We start from the raw sequence: 27,726 nt of genomic DNA, 5'->3' as shown, positions 1-27,726 counted from the left end.
TAATGTTAGGGGCAACACTTGGAAGAAGGCTTTTCAAGCAAATACATTCCAGAGAGTTTTACATTCTTATGCTAGTGATGGCATTAGTTTTCCCTTTTAAAAGTCCTTTTTAAGATTGCCTTTCCATTGCCTCCCCCCTTTCCCACATTCCCCCCTAGACTGGAGCCCATCAGCTCACTGGAGCACAGGAACTGCAGCACTTCTGAAAATGTAAAGGTTACCCTAATTAGACTTTATATTTTTCTTTCCTATTGTTCTTAAGCACTGTTTTTTACAATGCCTTGTAAATCCATCTGACAGCCAGTTCCTGTCTATTAGAGCTCCAGTTCTCACCGTCCACACTTATCTATCTTGCAGCTACTCACTATTATCTGTCTAGCTGTCTTTCTGTCACTTTTTTATCTTTCAGTCTGCTGGAAGGTCCGTGGCCTGATAGATGTCAGATTGAAATAACTAAAGCATGTAGCTAAGAGACAGAAGTGAGCTGTCATTAGGGCTTCCAGCCCTTTTATACCAAATACACAAACCTTTAAAAGATTTTAGAGAAATTTGCTCAAAGAAAAGAAAGGGCAACAGGGCTGGAAGATTCTCTCTGTCTTTCATCCTCTTGCACTGTGACTAAAAGGTCTGCACCATTTCTTCCAGTCTGCCCAGTGAGGAAGTGAAGAAGCCTCAGGATATTTCCCTTCAGCACAGAAAGGAGAAAAAGTGCAAGCTCCTCCTCCACACATTTGAGTGAAGAACCCAGAGAAGAGCTGAGACAGGGCATGGATGTAAAGGGTAGATGGTGGGGACAGAACTGACACCAGGCTGGATGCAGAAGGGATTTCTGGGCATGGTGTTATAGCGAGGAAGCTGGAATGATGAAGTTAGACACTTTAAATGTCATTTTGGGCATATAATCTGAGTTAAGCATGAAGAGTAATGAGAGTGAAGAGTTTATCTGGATAATATGCTTCTGGGTACATGTATGAGACATGCTGCAGTTTTAAAATCAAATCACCACTTTGACTAGTCACATCAGTTGCAGCTACAATGTGTTTGGAGAGTTTTGACACCCAGATGTTATAATATACTATGTAATCATCTGCTGGCATAAGTAATAAATCCTTTTCCTTGTCTTATGCTACCCATTTTTTAAAGTACGTTTTTGTCAAAATGAACTGATTGAGCAGACAGGCAGAGAGAATGAAACACACTAAAAGACAAAACAGCTAGCCCAGTTAGATAGGTACTAAGCTCCCCTGTGAGTCTTAGCATTGCTAGTGGTTTACATATTCCTGTTGCACCAGCACTTCCTCACCCCCTTGCCTATCAGCTTTAACTATCAAACGGAGTATGGCCCCATACATGATACAGCCACATTCATCCCTGTGATCACAGAGCTACTAATCATCCCTGCACTGGACAGATTTGGGTGGTGCATAGTTGGCAGATATGAGACCATGCACTGGACAGTGTAGAGACAATAAAAGACTGATTTTAGCTATATGAATGCTGACCATGTTGTCTAACTGTCCTGGTTTCAGCTGGGATAGAGTTAACTGTCTTCCTAGTAGCTGGTACAGTGCTATGTTTTGAGTTCAGAGCGAAGAATGTTGATAACACTGATGTTTTCAGTTGTTGCTCAGTAGTGTTTAGACTAATGTCAAGGATTTTTCAGCTTCTCATGCCCAGCCAGTGAGAAAGCTGGAGGGGCACAAGAAGTTGGCACAGGACACAGCCAGGGCACCTGACCCAAACTGGCCAACGGTGTATTCCATACCATGTGACGTCCCATCCAGTATAGGAACGGGGAAGTGGGGGGCAGGGATTCGCTGCTCGGGGACTGGCTGGGTGTCGGTCGGCGGGTGGTGAGCAATTGCACTGCGCATCATTTGTACATTCCAATCCTTTCATTATTGCTGTTGTCATTTTATTGGTGTTATCATTATCATTATTAGTTTCTTCTTTTCTGTTCTATTAAACCGTTCTTATCTCAACCCACGGGTTTTGCTTCTTTTCCCGACTTTCTCTCCCATCCCACTGGGTGAGGGGGAGTGAGTGAGCGGCTGCGTGGTGTTTAGTTGCTGGCTGGGGTTAAACCATGACACTAACAAATGAGATTCTGGAAAAAATGCTATGTACTTCTATGATCATATGCAACACTCTTAATAGGTACACACAAAGAGATGAAATAAGGTTGCAGGAACTTACTTGGCTTTGCAATCCATCATAATTGTTTTTTAAACTGAGTTTTTCTGTCTTGCATAATCAAGAATAGTCCTGAGGAGAAACACAGGGTCATATACCAATATGCACAGATGATGGAGAGGACAAATGAAGAAAGAAAAAGCAGGAAATGACAAAAAAGATTCAAGAACATGCACAACAGAATCAATACGTTTTAAAGCTCTTATTATTTACAACTTGAACTTTGCCTTAAGAGAAAGCTGGATAAATGAGAAAAGAACAGAGATCAAGGGACATGCTGAATTTAATGTAGAATGGCAAAATGCTGTAAAAAAATTAATTATTAAGTGTCCCTGATTACTGTCTTCTCACTGCCTAGATAGTGTTTTATGGTACCTTTTACCTGCATGTGAAGAGTCTGTGTATGCGCATGCACATGTGCTTATATATGTGTTGTTCACTGCACTGTGCCTTTATTGATTTCTACAGGGATCACTTCAAGCAAAAATAAGTATTTCCATCATTTTGCCTTACCTGCCTCTCTGTCAGTTTTTAACAAATCCGCATTTTCCAATTATACTTGTCTGTCATTTGACATTTTTATCTGACAAGTAAATTAAGGTCATCAGAAGTTTCAGGCTTGAAAGCCCCTTATAGTGATTTGGCTACTTGAAAAAAAAATCCTAATGTTTTGGACTCTGGAACCTCTGCCAACACAGTAAAATACAAACAAGAGAAAGAGAATGATCACTTTTTAAGTACATACAATCTCAGCTAAAAATCATGTTGCTTAGAGGTGGAAAGAACTAAGTCAGTCCAGAATTTCTCCCCTTCATGAATCTGACTCTGGTTCCTGATAGAAAATACATGTTATTAAACTGATAGATTGCATTCTGTTAAACACCAAGAAATAGCAGCTCCGCTCAGCAGAAATGATCCAGGACATGTGACTTTCTTCATGATGATAGCTGCAGAGTGCTTCTTTGGACCATGGAATCAGTCTGTACATTTGCACCTTAATTCATGGTTGGGTTGTCTCCTTGGCAATGAAAGTCTGTTGAAGAAAACCACAGCTAATTTATCTGAGCCCATGGTTTGCTTTTCTCCTGCTGAATTCACTATTTTTGCACACCCCTTTTTCCTATTAAAAAAAAAAAAAGAGGGCTGCAGTTTGTCCTCTCCCTTCCATTGCAGAGATGGGCAAGACAGACACATCTCAAACCTCCTCCTCCGTTTGCAACTTCAAACTGTGCCTGGCTGTAACAGTCTTTGCAACATGTAGCACAAGCCCCACTAGGCTGAAAATAGTATTCAGCCTGTGATTTGGAGAACCTGTTATTATTGGCATTGTTATTTGTGTGGCATGATATTTATTATGTTGTATTTTTCCAACTAAATCTGACACTGTGGAACGTAACACAACGCAGAGCTAGAATCCATTCCCATAATATCACTAGATGCCATTTTGGAGATTAGCCATTCAGTGAATATTTGCTACATCGTTTATTGGATGATTTAACTTGTCTGTGGAGAGCTTATGACCACAGATACCGAATACCTTGTAATTTACTGCCTGTGCATACCTCCACTAAATTATATGGACAGAAACCTAATGGCAAAAAGAAGTTGGTTTTGCTGAAAGTTTGACTTAAACTACTGTTTTTATTTGGTTTACTACTATTACAAAGCTAGTTTACACTGCTAATTTCTAAACCAACTCACAAATATTATTTAGAAGCCAAATGTTTTTCTTGGAAACAGCATTTTAGGAGGCTTTGGGCAGCAATGTGTGCATTGTATTGGGCTTCATCAACTGCAAAGTGAGACAATATAGCCTGCTGAGCTTTCTAGGCAGCAGTCTAGGTGATTTCCCTAAGATTTAATCATCTGGTGCCTAAAGAAAGCTGAAGATTTTGCTTATAGAACAGTTTGCAAGTTTACAAAATCAAAGCTGCTTTCCTGATAAATCTAAAGTATATTTTATTTTCTACATTTATTACCGTTGTCAGAGGTCATTGAATAGAATTATTTATTCTCCTTTCAGAACAATGTTATGTTTCTCATGGAAACAGACAGTAAGAATTAGGTAAACGTCATGTGGTCAAAATGTTCAAGTGTAACTGAGTTTAAGAAATAAAACTTTGGAGTCACAAGACAGGAGATAGAGAAAAAACTGAGCCTAATTCTTTTTCTGCTCATGTAGTCCTTGGACAGTGAGTACCAACCAGACTGTAAGTAGGTACTTTGTCAATGTAAGGGTTTAATATTATACAGAATAAATTAATAAAAAGAGCAAGTGTCTAGAGACCGGATAATTTCAGGTGATCTTTTATAACTCCTAAATGTCCTACAAACAGCAGAGAGAAAAACATGAGGCATAAGAAAATCAATATTTTTTTCCAACTACAGTGTTAGCAATCACCAAAGCATGTTATAGGTAAAACTATATACATTCCGTGACAATAAAACTAAACACCAGACATACAGAAGAGCGTGTGAGGCTACACATTAAGTGTTCTTTTTCTGCTTTGCTTTCTCCTGAAGCCAGTTTAATATCTCTTACATACATAGCACTGCTGCTGACTTCACTGGGACAGTTGGATGGAAAGAAGTTCTAATTAGATGCAGGATTAAGCTAAATAAAGCTAAAGAAAAAATATGTTCTGGTTTTGTGTCGAAAATCCTCTCATATTCAAACTTTAGTAAATTGCAAATGTCTGATAACGCCAGCTCCTCCTTTTAAAAACCTGTAAACATCTTCTCCCCTTCATCCTAGTTGGGACGTGGATTATGGTTTTTCACTTCACAGGCACGTTCGCATCTGATGTCCTTCTAAGCACCAAGGAAACTATTACAGAGTAATTGCAACATTTGACCAGTGAAATGTTATCACCCATTCTGCAAGAACCCTGGGTGATGGAGCTTTAACCTCTTTTCTTTGTGCTTCTCTTTCAGCTTCTGATATGGCTGCAGAGCAGGGACAGATTCTTGTAATTGCCACTGCTGCTGTTGGTGGATTCACTCTCCTGGTCATCCTCACTTTGTTCTTCCTGATCACTGGGAGGTAATTAACACCACAGTGTTCTCATTTACTCAGGGTCAGAGTCATCCAAAACTAAGAATTTAAGAATAATAGTTAAGTCATTAAGCCACATTTTCAGTGCTAAAATAAGGGTTATACATAGCAGGGTCAATGTCCTCTTTGTTCAGCACTGCTCATACTCACAGTTCTATTGTGAGTGTTGTTTTTCATTAAAAAAAAAAACAGTTTGGGGAGCTAAGCAATTATGTGAAATCAGGAAATAGCTTGGCTATTTTAAAAATAAGTTTCTGGACCTCTTGCTTGCAGAGTGAGAATTTAAAAATACAATGTACTTGCACCCTCAAGGCTCTGACACTAGAAGACAAAAAACCACAGTATTTTTTACAAAATCTCATAACTGTCAATTGCAAAGGGTGTAACCTTAGGATTTTTGATGTCTTGGGGTTGGCAATATAGCTTGCTAAAGGCACTTGAGTGGACAATTTTTTATTACTTTTGCTATATTAAATTTGTAGGAAAAATCATACACAATTATGTATATATTTTATATGCACTTTTCTGCATCTATTAAGGTAAAATACAGGAATTATGTAATGAAATTAAACTAAGGAAAACTTTCCTTCAAAATACTAGAATGATTCTACTGCCTGTGATATCACTGGTGAACAGAAAATAGCTTCCTGAAGGTCCTGTTTTGTTGCTTTTGGGCTTTTTTTTTTTAGATTGGATTGAAGATATCCCAATTAAATCTACATTACAGCAGTACTGTTGCCCTGGCAGGGGAATTCACCAGTCTGGACAATGATTATTTTTTATAACTACCCTGATTCTTATAGTTCTTTTAGTACAGTGCTGATTGTCCACCTTCCTTGAGTTGATGTGTTGATCAGGATCAAATAATGACATTATGCAAATTGGATGAGAAAGCATTTTGATTTGAGTGGCCAGATGCCATGCTCAATTACACACTGAAGGTTTTAAGGGAACTCACAAATTCTCATTGGACATGCTAAAAAACACACGAAGAGGTCAGAACATCAGTCCTTGCCGGAACTCAGATTCCCCCAGGCATAGCTGCTTCCATGGTGCCTTGTTTCCTTTTTCACTGAGCCTCCAGGTGCTTCCTGTGTGATTTCAGGACTTCACCTGCTTCCACCAGGAAGCAAAGCAGAATTTAAAAGGACAAAGTCATTACGTCCCCGTCTACTCTGTGAGATATCCGTGGCACTGCAGTGCTGCCATGGATCAAGAAAGCCTAAAACCAGGCTGATACTCTGTAGAGGTATGGGTCTTCGAGCAGAGGAGTCGGGCTCATAGCTCCCGCAGTATGCTCTGTAGGGGAGGTTGTGTGGGCTCTGGCCCCTCTTTACCCTTTTCCCCTTCCCTCCTTCAGATGCATAAAACAGCTGGTGGAAGAGCCTCCATGTGAGGAGGATTCTTCGTGGAGTTTCCTTCTTGCCTTTCTTGGGGACAGAAAAAATCCAGAGTTGGGATAGGATTCTGCACTATTCCTGTCCTGGTTTACAGCCTGTATTTACACTTAGAGATGTTACACTGACTCCTCTGAATGTGATAATCATCACAGATAGGGCTGATACCTATAGACAGTGCTGCACTTTCAGATTTGTAATTCAGTTTCTGTTTTGTTGGTATAGCATTACCTCTAATTTGAAAAGAAAATGAAGTCCTATCATTGTAGGCTGGAGGTTTTATTTGCAGTACCCCAGCAACCAAATATGGCACTACAGTAGCTACCATTATGTGAATTACTTTCAGAAGAGAGAGGAATTATTCAGACAGACAAACTTTCAGAGGAAGTGATTGTGTAGAATCCTTACGTGGAATCCTGAAATGTAACTCCAAGGCTTCCTTTAGAAAAAACTCACTAAACTCAGGAATGAAAAAAAATACGGAAATGGGTTTCTTTCTGTGTTTATTCCTCCTGTTAGCCAATGTTAAGGATATCAGAGATTCTCTTAGCTTTCTAACATCTTACTCAATGGGACTATTTCAATTATGTAAGATATGAATTCGTTGTGAAGTGCTGCTTAAATGCAGTAATAAGAGTCTATTGCGCAGAAGACAGAGCAAGAAAATTTTGAATAAATACTCAGTGTACTCTAGGACTGGAGGCAAATTTCTGCATGAAAAATGGGACTGGTACCCTACAAATGTACTCTGCTTCACTGTTTAGAATTCGCAATTCAATGAGCTGTCGAGTCGCAGGGCTGCTGATGAGTCTATTCATAGTGGAGAGGCTGGGTTAAATGAGCACCTGCCTCTGCACTTCGCTGAGTGATTATCCACCAAGAGCAAGCAGGAAGCGCGGCTGTCAATTGCAGATAGAAAAATGAAAGCGACAGAGATTTCGAGGCGCGGGATATGCAGTGAGGCGGAGGTCTTGGCTAAATTCCAGGAAATGCGATGTTAAAGCTCAGTGTGATTTATTCCTATCATTACAGAAATTATTCTTCTCCAATTGTTCTGTAGCCAACACTAACAGGGAGTGGGGAGCTGGAGCTGGAAGACTCCTCTGCTGGTGATTACTCACTGGCTTCTGTAGTCAAACTTTGGGGCCACATGCATGCTTAGGAGGATTAGACAGGGTTAAAGCCTTGTTTCTTTGACTGTTCCCTTGGGCAGACAATTTAAGTGTAAGAGCTTGTGTCCAGTGTGCTTGGCAGTTGGCGCCTTACAGACCAGTTGTTCAGGTCCTAAAAATGGCACTGGCATGCTTAGTGGTCCCAGCAACTGGTGTACAATCTAAAGATTTCCACAGAAGCTGAGAATCCACTGGCTGCTATTTCCCTCCATAAAGATACATAACCATGACAGCTTCAGAAGTTTCTGCCCTTCAGGTGTTCATCATCACCTCTGTAGCAACGAATGAATTTGTGAGTGTTCCTACTCTGCGTCAGTAGTTTAAATGAACCACTGAAATGAGGTGTGTGTGTTCCCATATTTCTCATATCTCCATTGTTAGTATTTTACTGGATATACTATCTACAATTATAGCTTATTTTACTTTTTAAGGCTCGTCACAAACACACAGAGGCCAGTCATTTTTTTCAAGCTGGTCTTGGAACCAGATGTCTGTAAACCAAAGCAGATGGCCACACACACTGCTGTTCTCCACTGGGGACAGTGCCCCAACAGCCCTTAGCCCTTAGCCTAGCCCACAGACCAAAAGATTTCCCTCTAAATCATACTTCTTAGGCTCTTCAGTGAGTGAGAAAGAGCTTTAAGACCAAGAGCAAATATTTTGCTTTTTCTTCACTGAAACAGTTGCTCCTATCATGTGATGCTCTAAATCAGCATTAACAGTCCTGCAAGTAGTCAGCATTCAGGCTGGGGGACATTTCATTACAGGGAACCTGAAAGCTTGCCATGTGGCAGTTTTCTCCAGCATACCCTTGCATTGTCAGGTGAGGTTGCTAACAATTCATGAACATCCACAGTTTTGTGTTGTTTGCCAAGGATTTGCAATTTTATAGCAATCATACAGGCACATGCTAAATCGTCATACTCACATAGCAGGCTACATATTGTTTATCCTATATGATAGCTGCTATCTTAGAAGAAATAAGAAATCAGTGCCTGGCTCAGACTGCATCGAGCTACTCAGGAAAAAAAAAGTGGTCCTGATGTGAAAAAACATTTTCTTTTTTTATGAAACATGGTGAAGTCATAGAAACTATTATCTTATGATTTTTTATGAGCTTTTTTGACCCACTGGATATGAAAGTTAATAGGATAAGGTTTAATTAGCACAAACCAATGTATGCAAACAAGAATGCAAGGAAGTAATAATTTATTGAAGTACCAGGACTCTTTGGAATCTATTCATAACTAAAAATATATTCCAAATGCAAAGATTTTGGCTTTCATAAAAGTGTGGATAAAACTTAATGTATATTTATTTTATGCATGACAAGTATTTTAATTAAAACCTCACTTGTTTTTCTTAAAAGGTGCCAATGGTACATAAAGGCCAAAATGAAATCTGAAGAGAAAAGAAGGGCTAATTTGCAAAATGGACATTGTAAGTCATTCAACCCTGTGTTACATAGTATCTATATCATGTCTTAAATGAAGAATGTTCATGGTTTCCTGTACAACTTTTGCCCTTGATGTTTTAATCTGGCCAGCTGAATAGCTCCTTATTGTCTGCACCATCGAGGGTGTCTATTTTTATTTGTATGTCCCCTTGAAGACTTTCACTGAATTCACTCTAGTTAATAAGGTTTTTTGGTATTCTATTAATAGTATTTATCAGTTTTTCAGGTATATTTCTTTGAATTTCTCAGCTGGTCTGGACCATATTGAACTTCTGCCTCAAAATTCCTCTCTTGGTGACTATGTGCCTTATTTGTACCCAGTTCTCTTTGGCTTTAGGGATCTATGCTTCCAGCCACACAAGAAATAGAAAGTGGAATGGGCTGCCTTCGCTCGTGTTCCTGCTCACTGATCAGTACAGTGAGAGAAAAATCCTGGCAATCTCTCATTGGCAGTATATTAGTTTATGTAGTTTAGTTTAGCTACTCAGTTTAAATTACTAGTCTCACTGTTTTATGTTAGAGTAACAATTTAAAGTTTTTATTTATTCAAAAGGTATTATACAAAGGTTATTAAATTTTTTTTTGATCATTTTTTATAACATCCATGGAAATACTATGATCAAGACAAAAGTTAAGTCACCAGAAGTAAAATCTTTTTTCAGGTGACACCACTATATCCAGCCAAGTGGCTATTTCTGTCAAGGAAAAGGGCACATTTCTCCATACAGGATACTTCCTAGGAAGATTTGTCATTTGTTTCCAAACATGGTCAGAAAGGAAAGAAGACAAAAACCTTCCTGCTGAAGAGTTTGATATATGTCTCTGAGACCGTGACTGAATTTGAGAAAGGCCTCACTCAGTGACTTTCTGGCCAGGGTAAATGATGACTGTATTTCATGGTGACACAAAGCTTCATCTCAGAGGCTTGTCATTCATTTGCAGTTATCTCAGCATCAGACTTGAGGGGGCAAGTCTCTACTCATGTATGTGCTCCATAGAACCAAGGATAAAGAGAAATTACTGTGATTTAGCCCAGCAGCTAAGACTGTATTGCCAACAATATTCCCTCCTTTACACTAAGCACTCAGCACCTCCATAAGAAGTACCTCCTTCATGCTAGCAGCAATCTTTATCTGGCTGCTGACTACCTATAGATTTGGTATCCAGCATCTCAACTTGAAACAGTCTGTGGGGCTGCACAGTCTGCTGGGATCAGTATAAGGGTGACCTCTCCTGGGCTGGCTGAAGCTGTTTAAAAAAAAGCTCCGCTGCAAAACCTGCACTGTTAGCGTCACCTGTTCCTGTTCCCAGATTTGTCATGTCCACGCTTTATATCCTATGCTTCCGCTGTGTGCAGAAGAAAACCATCTCTTGTTCATCCTTCCTCTCTTCCTTGGAAGTTCGGTGTGAGTCAGAGGAAGATTTCAGGAAAGAAACTCTTTGAAGGGAGTCAGAAAAGTGTCCATGATCTTGCCGATAACATGACATCCCATGGTGTCTGGTGTCCTCCCCATTTCTGTATGGTGCGTGCGCTCTATCAGCAGTGGTCCAAATGGCTGTTGCACACCACTTAATGAAGCCCAGTCACATTCATGTGTTCAGAACATGTGTTCTTCACCTAATGCATTTAGGCTCATCAGATAATGAGCTGCTTTAGACTCAGCCACTAAGTGATAAGAGGAAGAAGGCTGAGAGGTACTTAATTCTTTTAAAAGAGCTTCTCTTGACCAAGCTGCAGTACCCTCCTCTTATCCTGGTAAGTTGATGCATTACCTACATCAACTTCTGTTAATGGATTGGAAGTTTTCCAGAACTTAATCACCACATGCCAGCAGCCTAAAAAAAATACCCATCCAGATAGTCCAAGAGAAACAACATAAGTTCTTGGACATGCTATACTCAAGAACACAAGGGATATTAGCCATGCCAGAAAATGATGGCTTGCTGGAGCCTGCCAAAGCAATCTGGCACCAACACACTATTGCCACGGCCATCTCCAAGGAAGCAGACAGAAATTATCGAAGCCTTGTAAATGCATTTGGATATTTTTGCTCTCGTCTTGCAGCTGGGTCTCTGGTTGTTCCAGCTGATCAGAAGACAACAAAGCAGCACAGTCCTCCAGGACCCATCCTCAGAGAAAAGGATCTCAAGCATTGGACCTGTTTGGCAAAAGGAAGTTCAGCCATCCGCCCATAAATGAAAGGAGTGAATTAGAAAGCACTGTTTTCAAAGTAAAGGACAGATTGCCTAAATTGCCCAAGGAGCAGCAAAGGGGACTATAGACTGCTTTGGCAGTAATCACTGTTAGTCTTGAGGATCTGCTTTTCCCCATATCTTTGAGCCCTCACTTGATGTCCCTGTAGACACCCTTTCAAGTGACCAGCTCAGAGCTCATATTTTCTCTCATGACTTGCTGCATTTTCCAGATTTACCAGCTGTACTTGAAGCATTCCTTAAGGATGTGAGCTAAGTGCAGAGACTCCAAGGAGCCTCTTCAGACTAAAATACTAAATAGCGTTTGGAAAGGAAATGCTTACAATAAAAAAAAAAAAAGTAATTTGTCTTACCCAAAATAGCATTTTCCTTAAAACTTAGCTAGGGCTGTTATTTTTTCCTAAGGAGAAGCTTCCAAAAACTTTATTGTCCTCTTAGTTTTCCTTCCTGAAATGCTATACCTCAGGAGATGCTTGTGTTCAGCTGGGACAGAGACAAAACAGCATAAGAGTTGGATACCATCTTATCATTTGAATACCAAAGACTGTTTCCTAAAGGCCTTTGCCTGTTTGTTCCTGTGGGACAGGATAAACTCTGGGACCCATGTAGCTAGCAAATATGACAGTAACTAGAGGCATAAATAACATTTAGAGAACCTAATACCCATATTTCCTCCATTCTTTATGCTAACACCAGTTATCAGTTATCATTGCAAGCTGAAAGGATGTTGATGTAACAATGCACTGCAGCAGTCATGAAGAAGTATCCATGCTTTCAGTCACCCAGAACATCTCAGGAGATTTGAGCAGGGTCCAGCAGGCCCTTGCTTACAGTTTCAGCCAGTACTTTTGAATGCTTTTGCTAGTGTTGGGTTGGCAGAGGCTTATCCTCTGTCTGTGGAGTTGTAACACCCAGCTCTTTAATGTCTCAGAAGCCTCACCTAAAAAAGCCACTTGAAGGATAAGAGGAAATGTTTAAGTCTGTGCTCAGTCAATCTTTGAAGACCTTGGTGCTGACAGCAAATAGGGACAGCTCATGTGCATTCTGCAGTTGGCTTCTGTGAAACCAGTAGCAAGCATTAGTAATTTGGGGTCATTATCCTCTTCTATTGGGTTCTGGAACTTTAAATGTGGGAGATTTAATATACTATTTCCAATCCTTTCAATTGTCTAGTCAACAAAAAAAAAAAAAAAGAGAAAACCATGTTGTTACAGTGCATGAATGTCAAATTCTTGATTTCTAGTATTCTCTCTTTTTTGCAGTACGTTTCCCGGGAATCAAAACATATATTGATCCAGACACGTATGAAGACCCATCTCTTGCTGTCCATGAGTTTGCAAAGGAGATAGATCCTTCAAGAATTCGTATTGAGAGAGTTATTGGGGCAGGTAAAATTATATCCACTTTAAAAAATGTCTAGACATGGAAAGGCTGCTTTTTTCAAGTCACCAGGCTAATGCAAGTGGTCAGGTATAGTACAAAATGTGGGCATATGTCTCTGATAGCACCAGTTCACTCTCAGATGTGGTGCAAATGAGCTATTGTATTGGGCTAATGTTCCAAATGTGGATATATTCAAGTAAGGAGTTCTTGAGAGGCAGATTCTCCAAAGCGATAGGCTTACCCCAAACTTTTTTAAGGCTTTATCAATTTTTTGGGTAGGGTTGGGGATTTTTTTTGCTTTATTCCAAAGGTACTCAAAACACTGCGTCACTCAGCATTTGCCATAGTTAGTGTCACATATTCTTTGTCACTGAGGGGGAGATTAGATCAGAATCTCTTTCTAGGGGGCAGATAAGATCAGAATATAGAAGACTGAGAAAAAAATATTCTCATATAGAAAATAGGAGGAGTACAAGGGGAAAAAGGAGAGGCTGGCTTGGGATAGGCTTCTCTGTAGCTGTGTGGAGAAGGATCATTGGCAGAGAGGGAAAAGAGGAAGATCTGATGAGGAGGTGTAGACAGTATGAAAGATGATGTGGAGCTGGGAAGCAGGATGGATTAGAAAAATAGCAGCAGGATCTCCTCTTACATCCCTGTTTATCTTTGTCCAAGTGCATGGTGGGGACAGAGAGGAATTAGACCTGAACAATTGTTTTAGACCCTGTTCTCATCTATGAGGTATTTACCTTCAGTTGAGAACATCTCATTGGGGATGTAGGCCATTTCACAGCTGTTTGAAAATAAGTTTCAGAAGCTCATGAATCCTGTATGTGTATTGGCCTTTTTTTCTAAGGGAGATAACATGCCCCTTGTGTTTTCAGGGATCTTACTCTTTGCTAATGTGCTAATGTTTATAGGCATGTCTATTCTGTGCATTAAGTGTTACCCTCTTGTCTTAGCTTTGGTTTAATTGTCAGGTTTTGCTATACAGGAAAGTGCTGTGCAAGTGTTGCCACGCATTCACTTCTGGAAAGCCTTTGTAGGGATAAAGGCTCATGGCTGCTGTCTAGAGTTCACTAGAGGTCCTGGTGGCAGCTCAGTGGTGACAGAAAACACACCTTTGTGGTTAACAGAACAAAAGTGAAATACTTGTAAAGATCAGTGTCTTGTAAAACCATTTTTTGTAACTTGTGTTCTGACTATCTAAGGCAGATAGCATTTCATTATTGACCAGGTCCTGAGATTGTTTGCTCTCTGTTTTATTCAGCTGTAGTTTACTGAGGACTTAGAGAGACAAGGCTAGAAAAAGGCCCTACAAACTTACCTAACTAGTGGATCTCAATGTATGGCTTGTGACCAACATGTCATTCAGAAGGCCCACCAACATTTCTCATGGTTATAACAAATTAAAACAAAAAACAGACTGACAAGAAGAGTCTGAAGTTCCTGTGGTGCATTACATCCCCTGCGTTGTTACCTGCACACTGTCAATGGCTGGGGAGCATTAATCATTTCTCAGCCCCAACAGAAAGGGAAGGTGGGGTCTGTGTCAGAAATTTTGATAAACATAGGAACGGAATCCTAAGCTCTAATTCCAGCTCTGAAATTTAATTTCTTCCTGTGAAAGACATTAACATTATACCCATCTTCAGTTTACACAATATGGATATTTATCTGTGTCCTTAAGATATTAAGAGTGATTGAGTTTTGTAAATTGCTGTCTTAAAGGTACTTATAATACTGACTATGCAGATGTTTTGTCTTCACCTCACTGTAATTTTATTTCAGTAGCAATAATTAGTATGTTCCATACTCCAATGCCCATCTTCAAGCTATCCATTCTGGGCTTTCTTCAACAATGCTGTTTTATTACTTATTAAGTAAACGCCAACATACAAATGCTTTTATTTTTTACCTTATTTACTTTCTCTAGCTTTAATGACATCAAGAAAAAAATTAAAGAATTCACAATACAACAGTTTGCAAAAATCAGAGTTACATCTTGTAGAGGGGGTCAGTGGAAAAAATATTATTTTAACTTGCTCATAGTGAGCCCACCAAAGAACTCGTGCTAGCAAGTATTGTCAGGAAAATTACTATCAGAAGACATAATGCACTGTGATCCTTCTTTTTTATCTTTGTTTCATATATCTTAGTCACTCGAGAAGAGAGAGGTATATTTCAGTTGAGATCCCTCATTTAATGATATGTTACTACACTGATAGCAACGGAAATGTCTCCAGTGTTGCTAAAAAGTGTTTTATGCGCTAGAAAATGTCACGCAAATAATATAACAGAAATAAAACCAGGCCTGTTCACAAACAGGGGAGAGAAAGTATCAGCCTGAAAGTAAGATAGAAAATTCTGTTTCATGCTGCAGTCCATATCGCTAGAGTACTTTAGAGTTTACCTGATTGCTTAAGCTAGATAATATGTAGCTGGCACTGTGCTCCATTGGAATTATGAGCTTGAGAAAGCCCCCAGAGGGCTGACTTCTGCCGAAAGCATTCTATCCGATTTCTTTTATTTCTTCCTTTTCTTAGATATTGATGTCTTAGCTTATAAAGAGTATTGAACTACATTCAGCACTGGTATAACTGCTAATTTCAAAGCAGTTGAAAACGACAGACAAGGATTGAGCTTATTGATTTTAGTTCAGATGAAAACTGTGTCTTTATTCTCAACTTAATTCATTTATGAAAATTCTTTACTCGCTTCTCTCTCCCTTTTCTTGTATGTGTGGGAGTGAATTTTTGCCTGCTTTAACATAGTTTATTTTTATATTTTTTATCTTCTAGAATTACTTGGGTAATCTGCCATCTTCAAAGATATTTGCCTAGCAAGACTTGCAAACTGGTTGCAATCAAATTTTAACCCATTTCCATGCAGGCAAGATACAGGCTAAATACCATGCCTGAGGCATGGAGAGTACAAATTCTCACTGAGTTCTTCAATAGCTGCTAGGGGACATAGCATATCATTATAATTCACAGGAGTCCTAGAACTTTCTTTATGCCTTCTCTCTAATTCTGTATTAAACGTTGCTACTGGATATAAAATGGATTTCTTATCATAGGAGAATTATTTTTAGAAGATGTTTACAATTTTCATCTAAGTGAAACGAAAAATTAAAATCTTCTACAAAATGAAACATTAAAATCTTTCAAGTGAATTAATAGATGCATTTCTTAAATTTGTTTTGTTTGAACTTTTTATTTTGATCAATGATTTTCATTTTGAATTTCTGTAACTTTAATTTTTAAAAACAAAAATTATTTCCATTCAAAAATTAAAAATTTTCATTTTGAAAATGTCAAAGTGGAACATTGCAAATATTTGAAATTTTTTTTCTAGCATTTCTGGTTAAGAAATTTTTCAAACCAATCTTTTCCCGAAAGCAATTTCCAATTTGGTTTTTCAATGGAAAAAGTCATGTCTAAAAGCTCTTGACAATTCACTAGTTGCAGTGCAGATGGCTTTGACACTCAAGGCAAGTGTGTTTTCTAGTTTCTTTTTTCAGCTTACCTAATTCTGTACCCGTTATCTTTTAAAGTATTTGGTAATTATAATCTTGGATGATGGGAATTGGAAATGTACGTTATATTATTTGCTGCTGAGTAATCTATCTGAGGATGATACCATCAAATCAGAAGTAGTGTTTTCAACTAAAGCTACTGATGATCTCATTTCTGATTACAGCACTGTTAAAAGGTAAAATCTCCTAACCGCTCCACTTACCTCAAATACACATATAGACTTGAAAAACAAAGACTTCCTATTTATTATTTTTGTCCTATCTTTCAGTCTCTGCTTAGAAGTGCAAAATCTAAGAGCCCCTGAGTGTATTTACCTACTTACACTCTATTGTACAGGTACATCTGAATGCTGCACAAGACAATGGGATTTCTCTGCAATCATTTATTAGACATATTATACAGACAATTTGGTCTGCTCCTTTGGTGCCAAGTACAGTAACATAAGGGTAGTACTACTTGATGTAAAAAAAAGAGAGCAAATATCTAATACGGTTGTTTACACACTGACTGCTCCACATAATGATGTTTTTCCATCAGATACTAAAAACAGGTTCAGAGAAGGTAGCAACAAATGGTCAAATTGAAAAAGTAGCAAGATCTTCAAGCAGTAACAGCAGATTGGAAAATAGCCTTTAGTAGTACAAAGATCAAGATGACACTTGGCCTGCAACAGTCAAAGACATTATAGCCAAAATAAAAAGAGAATATACATTTAGCTGTAGATTTAATAAACATTCCTATTGCAAGGTCATATCATTAGACATGTAATAAGAAGAAATGCAAAGCAGCAACAATTTAAGGCAGGATGCTGAGCTCACGAGATTACTTTGAGAAAAAATGATTTAGTGCAATCTCTTGTTAAAATCCTTTTCAAGTCCTCCTAGTGGACATTTACTGAGCTGATGTTTTTGAATGCAGCCGCTATATTCTATGGAGCCAGTTAATTGAAACTTTGGTCTCAGGTCTCCCAGTCTTCCCCTGTGGCATGCTTTTGGTGTTCCAGTACATCTGCAAAGTCTCTGAATTACTATCATTCCTTCTGGTGCTTTGGTGTAAATAAAGCAAGTAAAATACAGACTTTGCAAAGTCCTTTCTAAATTATTCATGCTTTACTTACTCCATGTGTAGACACAAGAGATCTGCATGAAAGTAACCATATCTGCACATAAATCCAGATTCAAGATGGATATGTAGTGAGGTTACTTCCCCTGAGTGGCTTCCCATCATCACCTACCTTACATCTGGTTCATCTGAGGGAAAATAAAACCCTAAAATACTGTTTTGTACACCTTTTGATTGAATGAAAGATTATCGATGTTAATAGCTGTTAATGGTCTCTTTTGTTAGTCTTCGAGTAACTTCTGCTGATATCTTCGTTCAAACTGGAGAGTAAAGGCAGTAGGGGGAACAGTTTACAAGCAAAATGGAAATTGCAGTTTGATCAAATATTCATAATAGCACGCAGATTACAATACCAAAGTCAAAACAGAACCTATTTGTAAGTGCTTAGCTTATGTTTCTCATTGTAACATCAACCAAATAAACTGGTATTAATGAAGTTCACATTCTAGCAATAGTTACTGTTTAAATGATGAAATTGATTAGTCCATTCCTTTTTATTTTATCCACTACTTATGACAAAATTTTAGTATTGTTTAATTTCATATTGTATATTCTTGGATTCAAAACTCTTGGCCAAGTTTTTTTTATCACTGGTATTAAATATTCCATGAGATCTCCCATTGGTTCATTACAAAGATCACTGGGTGTCTATTTGTTGGTTCCCATGATTTGCCATCTATTCATTGCTGTAGATTTTCTTCAGATGGTCCCTTTCAGCTACTCTTCATATTGACCTTGCTGCACCTACTGACATGTTTTCATATCGTTTGATTTTGTCCTGTCCGTGACACTTTTTTCTGCCCCATCACTTCTTGCTCTTTGGTTTAAGGCTTCAGCACCTCTTCATGGAAGGAATTCCCAGAGGTACTTTGTCAAGTCTGTCTTAAAAGTTACAATTATCCTCTTATTTTCTTTGTTAAAATGTTGAAACTCAAGGAAGAGGCCAACTCTTCGATTTTTCACAGAGAGTACACTATATTCTTTTTATAATCTAAATCTTCTGCCAGTTCTCCCACAAGTCTACTGACTAAAACTGGGGAAAATGAGTTGAGCTGTATTTGGTGCTGTGACCTTTCAGTTCTATTAACAGCAACTCTCTGTGTTGTAAAACATTTGTTTTGATCCCGTGTAGTAATACCAGACTGCATATCAGACTTTTAAGTGACTGACAATTCCTGTTGCATTTTAAATAACACATATGTTATGACTGAATGAGAAAAAGGATGCATGGTTTGCACAGGGTAAGTTTCTAGACTGCTCAATTAGCTTCTTTTTGTATAACATACAGTAAGATGTGTGCGATTTATATCATTAAACCAGGGATTATTTACACTTTATTGAAACTGAACAGGGAATGAATTCTATCTTTTTCTCTAGTTATCACCAGCTTTCTCCCTGGAGCAAGGAAAGGTGTTGACTTCATTGACATCTGGCTCTTAGCTTCTACTTATTACACATGCAGTCATGAACCTTTACTGCTGCAGGGTCAACATTTGTCTTGTTTATCTTCAAACTGGAGCAATGAGACTTAGATTTTAAAAATCCCTTTTGTTGAACACATTCCTCTTTGACTTTAAAAACATTCAAAATTATTTTTCTGAACAAAAGTGTAGAAAAAATACTCTGGGATGAAGTATTGTCAAACTCTTTCTCAGTGTAAATAGCTCAGTGCTTTAAATTATATCATTGATCTCCATCTAGTCTAAATGAGAACTAGAAGTTATTACACATACCTTAGGTTTCTAAATGTAGTAACTGTCTGTTCTGTGAGCTGATGATCACTTACTGTCTGTTTGACATCACGTCACAAAAAAATTGCTGTTAGTCTTTATGTTCACCAGTTTATCAATCCCAATATCCAAGGGGAGTGAAATTACTTTCCAACTGTAAAAATCATCATCCAAAAAAGGGGCAAGAAACAGGTCAGGGAGAAGACACGATGTTCCTTCCCCTGCTTTGGATGTTGTACAGATAATAAATCTTGGGATTGTAAGTCCTTCACCTGCCTCCTTCAGTTTAATTCATTTCAAAACACTTGGTGAACAGCCCTTTACAGTCCCTGAGGTATGAATGCCATTATTTATGAAATTCTGAAGTTGTAGTACTCTTGTATAATCTTACACTAGCAAAACGGTTTGTTCTGTAACCTATGCTTTCAAAATTATTCTCAAAAATGAGATTTTGCAGTTCTGCAGGTTTATTGATCATGAAATCTGTTTAAAAATCTGGATATTAAGGCTCTAGTATTTTTGCTTTTCACGGTTTCATCAAGAGAAAGAAATTGGAAATTATCTCATTTTAGGTATTTAAGTTTGAAAAGCCAGTAAGGTGCAATAAGGTCATAGCTTTAGAGATGCATTCTAGCACTGCTGGATGTATCACGGAATAGATCGATATATCATGTCTCCTTCAAAACATTCAGGTTTCATGACTTTTTTTTACGGTAGGACTTTAGAAGTCCAAATTAGCTACTGCTTTTTCAGTGGCAGTAGTCAGGCAAACAGACTTTTAAGGAGAGCCTTCTAAGAGCTAAAGGGGCAAAATCATATAGGAAAAATCCCTACCCAACTTCCCCTTTTGTCAAAAGATTCCCAGAACATTAATCTGATGACATATATTTTCACACATAAGCACACATCTTCAGGGAAGCACATGCTTTGATTTATTTTTAAAAATTAAGTAGAAATAAAACAAGTGGGCGCTTTTTGGTAGAAGGAAGACCTAGGACACTTGGCTTTTGTTAGCTGTTTAAGAAGCTGCTAATGTATTCAGAGGTTATGTTCAGCATCTGTTAATTGTAGTCTTGCACTTGATGATGTCTCTGTTTTCAAGTGAAAGACAAGCTATGAAATTGGTTTTTTAATCCCTCCACTCTTCCTGGATCTTATTGGCTAATAAAACCTTGTTTTGTTTTAGTGGAAGCGACAGAACCTAATAAAATAAAAGCTGTATGACAATATCCATTCTAATCTACAACATCAGGGAGTTATAATTTTCTGAAATGAAGCTTCTGCCTTTAAGGTCTCTCTTCTAGATTCAGTTCATATCTGAAGACACACTGTTACAGGACAGAGCTCCCTTATTTTGTTTTGTTTTGTTCTGTTCTTAAGTTTAAGGAAAACTAATTCAGCCAGCACTCAGTAGAGGGGGTAACAAATCATTTCCTCCAGGTAAATATACATCTATTTATGACTTGGGTTTTGTTTTTCAGCAGTTCTGATTCCAAAATGACTGGGTTAGAGAATTTAGTTTTGCTAAAAGTACCCTGCACTGAGAAGTGCTTTGAAATATTTTTGTGAACGTTGTTTTTCATTTACTGAATTATGACCCATCGAACACTGACCTGCAGGCATCCAGAGTATATTTGGTAGGGGCTTTAAATAACTTTTGAGTGGCTTCAAGATCAAAGGAAAGTTGTGATTTCCATAAAACTCAATTAGTAAATGTGTAAAGGGAATGCGAGGAGACATGCATTCTTCAAAGGCCTTTACATGCACAGGAAAACATCAGGTGAAGCAAGCTTTGAGATTCCTCTTGTTCCACAACTCAGTCCTGATTTGCTGAAAGTGTTGGTCTTTGGCTGTCTGAAGTCAAATATGTAATTAATTTTCAAGTAGGCATGTAAGTCCATTTAAATAAATCATGTGCAAGTGCTTTTCTGGGCCATAATAGCATTAGATATATTTTAAATGCTTTCTACAACTGGAGGACAGTCAGGTATTCTGATATTCTCACAGCATTTATTTTCATATAGATCTTAGTGCATGACACCCCTATAGAGAGATATTGCTATAAATAGATATTTTGGATAGATACTTTGTCATTGCTTTGGGGTTGTGTGGTGGGGTTTTGGTAGCGGGGGAGGGGCTGCAGGGACAGCCCCCGTGAGAAGCTGCCAGAAGCTTCCCCGGCTCCAAGCCGGACCCGCCTCTGGCCCAGGCCGAGCCCATCAGTGACGGTGGTCGCGCCTCTGGGAGAACGGATTTAAGAAGGGGAACCGGTAGTGAGTGGTGGGATTGGAATGTGAGAGGAACCCCTCTGCAGGTACCGAGGTCAGTGAGGAAGGAGGGGGAGGAGGTGCGCCGGAGGAGGGGATGCCCCTGCAGCCCGTGGTGGGACGGCAGGCTGTCCCCCCCCAGCCCATGGAGGGGAGCGGGGGAGCAGATGCCCACCTGCGGTCCGTGGAGGACCCCACACCAGAGCGGGGGGATGCCCCTGAAGATGGCCGTGACTCTGTGGGAAAGCCCCTGCTGGAGCAGTCTGTCCATGAAGGACTGCGGCCTGCAGAAAGGACCCATGCTGGAGCCCATGAGTTCGTGAAGGACTGCAGCCCATGGGAAGGACCCACATTGGAGAAGTTAATGGAGGACTGTCTCCTGTGGGAGGGACCCCACGCTGGCGCAGGGGAAGAGTGAGGAGTCCTCCCCTTGAGGAGGAAGGAGCAGCAGAGACATTGTGTGACAAACTGACCGCAACCCCCATTCCCTGTCCCCCTGTGCCGCTGCAGGGGAGGAGGTAGATGAAATCGGGAGTGGAGTTGAGCTGGGAAGGAGGGAGGGGTGGGGCGAATGTGTTTTAAGATTTGGTTTTTACTTCTCATTATCCTGTTTTGATTTGATTGGTAGTAAATTAAATTGATTTTTTTTTTTCCCCAAGTTGAGTCTGGTTTTTGCCCATGACCAGAAGTGGTGAGTGATCCTTCCCTGTCCTTGTCTCGACCCATGAGCTTTTCTTTATATTTTCTCTTCCTCATCCCACCGGGGGAGGAGGAGTGAGCAAGTGGTCTTGTGGTGCTTTGTTGCCGGCTGACCTTAAACCACAACAGTCACCATTAGAATTAAAATCTCAGTGTCATTACATTCCTTCCTCATAGCATGCTCAGTTGTATCACAAACATATTGATATCAGAGTTCAGTCTCAAGGTGTCAGTAAAGCAAGGTGAACCACACTGTGGAGGGCAGATGGTTTGGCTGTTGCAGTGAAAGTACAAGTCGCCATGATCTCGTGGTGCGGCACAAAGGAAAGGTGATTATTTGTTGTGAAGTAATGCTGAATGTTTTGCTTTTCTGGGATGTGATGAAACTTGGGAGCCTGAATATTCCATCCATTATTTCTCTGTCTACTTCTACAGGATGTATGAGTTTCTTGAATATTTTTGCATTCTTGTTTCACTGACATGTACAAATAACTCAGAACTATTAAAAAAGACAGCTTTTAAGACAGCTATTGAAGGTTATTTTGAAAAATAAGGTGTTTAAGTTCAGCAGTACAAACTGTACTGTAGTTCTTCAGACACTGTGAATGATCTAACAAATATTTTATCTATTTAAGGTGAGTTTGGAGAGGTATGCAGTGGACGTCTGAAGACACCAGGAAAAAGAGAGATACCTGTTGCAATTAAAACTCTAAAAGGTGGCTATGTGGACAGGCAGAGAAGAGATTTCCTGAGAGAGGCCAGTATCATGGGACAATTTGATCACCCAAATATAATTCGCCTTGAAGGAGTTGTTACAAAAAGTAAGTTACTATTAATAGTTTTTTGTTGTTTTTCCCATTCTATGTCATTTAGTATCAAAATTAAGCATTACTTCAATGTTTAATGTGGATTACAATTCTCAGAAATCATCCAGATCATAAAGTGACAGTAGATACTGCAGAGCTTGGGACCATAATAGGAAATGCATAGCCTATCTGTTTTGAATTAGAAATGTTTTATTTTAATTTTTTAGTGAAAATCCTCCTCGCTCAAATAAAGTTTTTACAGGTCCTTATGAAATAAACTGCAGAGTTTGCTTGTAGGCAAGTGGAATACAGTAGAGAAAACAATAAATGTAACTGAGTTGACAATGAAGTCAAATCGTTTTGTAAGGTAGCAGCTATATTCTTCTTTTTCCACAAGCACTCATTATTCATTTGGTTGTGTTTTACTGATTTCGGTACCAGAAGAGATCAATTTCCTATTTCAAAGAAATAAAATGCAAACTCTTTTAAACTTATTGTACACTTGCATATGATTCACTAAAATTCCAGAATAATCTATGAAATGTCTTACTCTTTATACCTGTTGCAGCTCCCCAAAGATATCCCTTGCCTCTGAAATCTAGCATTTTTAGCAGTGTTATGGACTTTTCTGAAATGCTGAAATATCTAGTTATCATTTAAGTATTAAGTAAAAAGTCTTATTAACATGCATGTAATTTCTTTGATGCCAAATTTTTGCAGTAACTAATTAAAAAACTCCTAAGTTATACTCTTCTCAAAATTAATCATTGCCTCAACTAAGCCATGTTGTTTGCTGATTTGCAGTATTTATATTTTTCTTTTAAAGATCAAGTGTTGTGTGTATAAAACAATGATGTCCTCTCACCATCACAGTAAATATGTTATGAATATTTCCTGTTTTGACCTTGTTACTATATCAAAAGCTATGTCTGGAAAACACAACGTACTAGAACAAAGAGGAAAGTATAGCTCCTGAACTCATGTCATTGGAATGGAATTTCAATAGGTTTATGGGAAGACCTTGTTCAAATCTGTCTCTCTGTGGTTCTAAATTAAGATGAAGAGGATCTTTTTTTTTTTTCTTCACACAGTATTGCAAGGATAAATTCATTATTATTTAGGAATGTTTAGTTACTAGACTAGCAAAATCCATTACGTTGCAGACTTCTGGAAAGATATGGCTTAGTCTCCTCCATTGCTCTCCTGTCAGTAACTGCTCTGCTGACAACAAACAAGAACACAAGTGAATACTGGCTGAGCAGCATTGGAGATTTTTGTCAACAGAAGTAAATATGTAGGAACTTAATTGAATTTAGCTCCTTGCTTCATAATAAGCAATATAGCAGCAATTAAATTACACCAGTCTTCACCAACATGGGCGGTTTATGAACCAGTATCACAGGTATGACTTGGATCCATGTGGTGGATCCAGTAGTGTATGTCTCATTTCTGAAAAAGGCTAATAGCTGTGATTTATGAACATTGTTTAAATCTAATTAGATGGTGCGCACAGAGTACAGTATAATGTACTTGGCAATGGCATGATTGTTTAATCTTTGCCACATTTATAAATTTTCCTTCTGTAATGTCTCATCATCAGTCTAGAGAGGAATGAAGATTGCATTCATGAAAACAGAAACAAACAGATAAATCAGTGCTCCAACATTAGAGTATTTGTTCCTGTTCTACAGGAAAAGTGATTATAGACAACTGTAAGTCAAGAAGTCATCATTAGCAGTTCTGCTTTTCCCTAAGGAGTCAACAAACTTTATTATTGTTTTTGGAATGTTTGGTTAGAGGTAATATAAAAATAGTAGGTGTTACTGTTATAGTCACACTGTCCTATAAAAATATGCAACTCAGATATAAAATAAGTAGAGAAAGTTTGAAAGAAAATATTTTTGTGTCAGGCAGGTTTAAAAAAAATAAAACAATTATACCGCAATAATTATAGAATGAAAAAAAATACATGAGTTATCAACAAATTTCACCCCAAAGGCATGGAAAGTGCAAGTTATATAAAGTGTAAAGGACAAAGTTGTGCAGTACTGCTCTGCTGCAGGGAAGAAGCTAGGAAGCAGGGTGAGCAATGGACACACGCACTCTGCTATGCTTTTCTTTTGCCAGTTTATCTTTTGGATGTTGCTTTGCATTTATACTGCCCCATCTGAGGTATTTAGAGAATAACAATGCTTCAGCTGGGAGAAGAGCAGTTATCCTGCATTTCACTAAATCCTCAATCTAGGATTGCACAAACCAACATGGGACAGAAATTTCCTATTAACTGTGTGCTGTAAAAGTCAGACAGAACCTTGTCCTAGCCAAATTATTTATGTAATGATAGCATGGTTAAAAGGTGTTTTGTGTTAAAACTTAGATTAATAACAGCAGAAACTATTTATTTCATGTTCATTACAGTTCCACTAACCTATAAAGGCACATTGGATGCAGTAAATTTGACTAATAGGCGTGTAATGCTGTTCTTAGCACATGCTTTCCTCTTTGCAACGATTAGTCATTAACTTCTAGCAGTTGCTGATATATATTGCATCAGTTTGTAAGCAGTACCTTCCATTACAGTGTCATTGACTATTGAACAAAAAAGAGAAAGGATTTGATTGTAATAAGCAGAAGTGCTCTACCAAGTCAATAGCTGTTGGCTGGGGCAATAACAAATTTGCCTGTTCATTACAAATGAGAGCTTTTATCTGGTGCTACCAGCTAAGCAGATGTTAACTTTTAAATGATACTGTTTTCAAAATTGCTATAGAATATGTACTGTACAGGATGAAAAAAATGCTAAAGTAAGCCTGCTCAAAAGTAGGTCTGAAACAGAGTTTTAATCCCCTTTTCCAATTGCTTCATTTCTCACTTGTCCTAACTGCGATCCCTAGTCACAGAGAGCAGTAGGCAGAACAGTTGCTGTAGCACAACCTCTCTGTTATCAGGGAGTTCATTTCAAGGGCAATTTGCCGGGCCAAGGCAAATACACCATAGCACAGAATCTGGATCTGATTGTTCACTTATATGGCTAATCAGAAGTCAGAAGGGAAACTTTATTCCTGTTTGGTTTGTTTTAGCAACACTGTTCCTTGCATGGTTTGCCATAAAAGGCTGCTTATTGCGTCGCAAATTTATGGGATATGCTTAGGCACTTTATAAAAATATCCATGTTTCCCTTTCAAGTCATATTGGCACACGGATAATTTTGGGACCTCTTCTTGGGTGTGTCAGGGCATGCTCAGCTGAGTTGTGTGTCATTGTCCAAGCTGCTGCTATTTCATAAACAGGTATAAGAAAAATAAAAATTCTTTCTCCAGCATGAACATACATAACCAACATTGAAATCTGGGCTATATAGAAGTAAGATGTGTCTTCCACTTCTATATCATGTTGAAGTCTGTGTTGCAGACTTTCCCTGAAGATTCTTTAAAGTAAATTAAAGCTATGCTTACAGCAAACACCTGCCAACATGACTATATCTACAACAGACATGAAAAAATGGTCTCTGGCTATTGTAACTGTACTGGAAGAAATCATTGGTGTTACACTAGCCAAACTGGAATCTATAGTTAGTTTAGCTTGATGGTATCTTACACAATAGTTTAAAGCACAGCCTTGTCAGTATGGTGGTGTCCTGGTTTCAGCTGGGATAGAGTTAATTGTCTTCCTAGTAGCTGGTACAGTGCTATGGTTTTGAGTTAGGTATGAGAAGAATATTGATAACACTGATGTTTTCAGTTGTTGCTAAGTAATGTTTAGTCTCAAGTCCAGGATTTTTCAGCTTCTCATGCCCAGCCAGCAAGAAGGCTGGAGGGACACAAGAAGTTGGCACAGGACACAGCCAGGGCAGCTGACCCAAAGTGGCCAACGGGGTATTCCATACCATGTGACATCACATCTAGTATATAAACTGGGGGGAGTGGGGGCGGGGGGATCACCGCTCGGGGATTAACTGGGCGTCGATCGGCGGGTGGTAAGCAATTGCACTGTGCATCATTTGTATATTCCAATCCTTTTATCATTACTGCTGTCATTTTATTAGTGTTATCCTTATCATTATTAGTTTCTTCTTTTCTGTTCTATTAAACCATTCTTATCTCAACCCACGAGTTTTACTTCTTTTCCTGTTTTTCTCCCCCATCCCACTGGGTGATGGGGGAGTGAGTGAGCAGCTGTGTGGTGCTTAGTTGCTGGCTGGGGTTAAACTACAACAGGAGTAATACTGTGTCAGTACAAAATACCAATGCATGCAAGGGCTTTATTGTAGTCATAATCTTAGTTTGTTCCCGTCCCCCTCAGACTTTACCCCAAATAACTTTCAACTGTTAAAATTAATTTCTAAGGAATTGCTTCCTTTTCCAAACTTTGAATTCTGGAGGATTTGCACCTGTCACATGTACAAGAGGAATCTTTTTAAGGCATTCATTTTCTATAACAACATTATGTATATCGTTATTCTCCAGAAGAATTTTCAAATTAATCCCTTCACAAAAGGATGAATAAAGACAGCACCTAGATTTTTGTTTCTGTGTAAGCTCACATCCTCGTAACATTGAGTCTGGGTTTGGAATGACAACTTCAACTCCCTTATTGTCTCCTCACTGTTTTGCTTTAGTGACTTTTGAATTGTGAATGCTATTGCAGTTCTGAAATACTTAGTCAGTCATATGGCAGATTAAATTCAAAGCTTTAG

The 27,726-nt window shown here is 38.7% G+C and overlaps 1 protein-coding gene across 6 annotated transcripts in view; it reads left to right on the top strand.

The window, feature by feature from the left end:
* Nucleotides 1-27,726, top strand: part of EPHA6 (EPH receptor A6) — a 529,992-nt gene that overhangs the window by 387,071 nt on the left and 115,195 nt on the right. For all 6 annotated transcript variants that reach the window (XM_052794417.1, XM_052794413.1, XM_052794416.1 and 3 more), the window contains 4 exons: nt 5,128-5,236; nt 9,187-9,257; nt 12,750-12,875; nt 22,860-23,045. In XM_052794417.1, the coding sequence (XP_052650377.1) occupies nt 5,128-5,236; nt 9,187-9,257; nt 12,750-12,875; nt 22,860-23,045 (492 nt within the window). The remainder of the gene's footprint in view (nt 1-5,127; nt 5,237-9,186; nt 9,258-12,749; nt 12,876-22,859; nt 23,046-27,726) is intronic.

The sequence above is a fragment of the Harpia harpyja genome, chromosome 8 (assembly GCF_026419915.1).
Source record: "Harpia harpyja isolate bHarHar1 chromosome 8, bHarHar1 primary haplotype, whole genome shotgun sequence".
NCBI classification, from domain to species: Eukaryota; Metazoa; Chordata; class Aves; order Accipitriformes; family Accipitridae; genus Harpia; species Harpia harpyja.
Note: the sequence above shows the minus strand (reverse complement) of the source record. Positions and strands in the feature narration are given on the sequence as shown.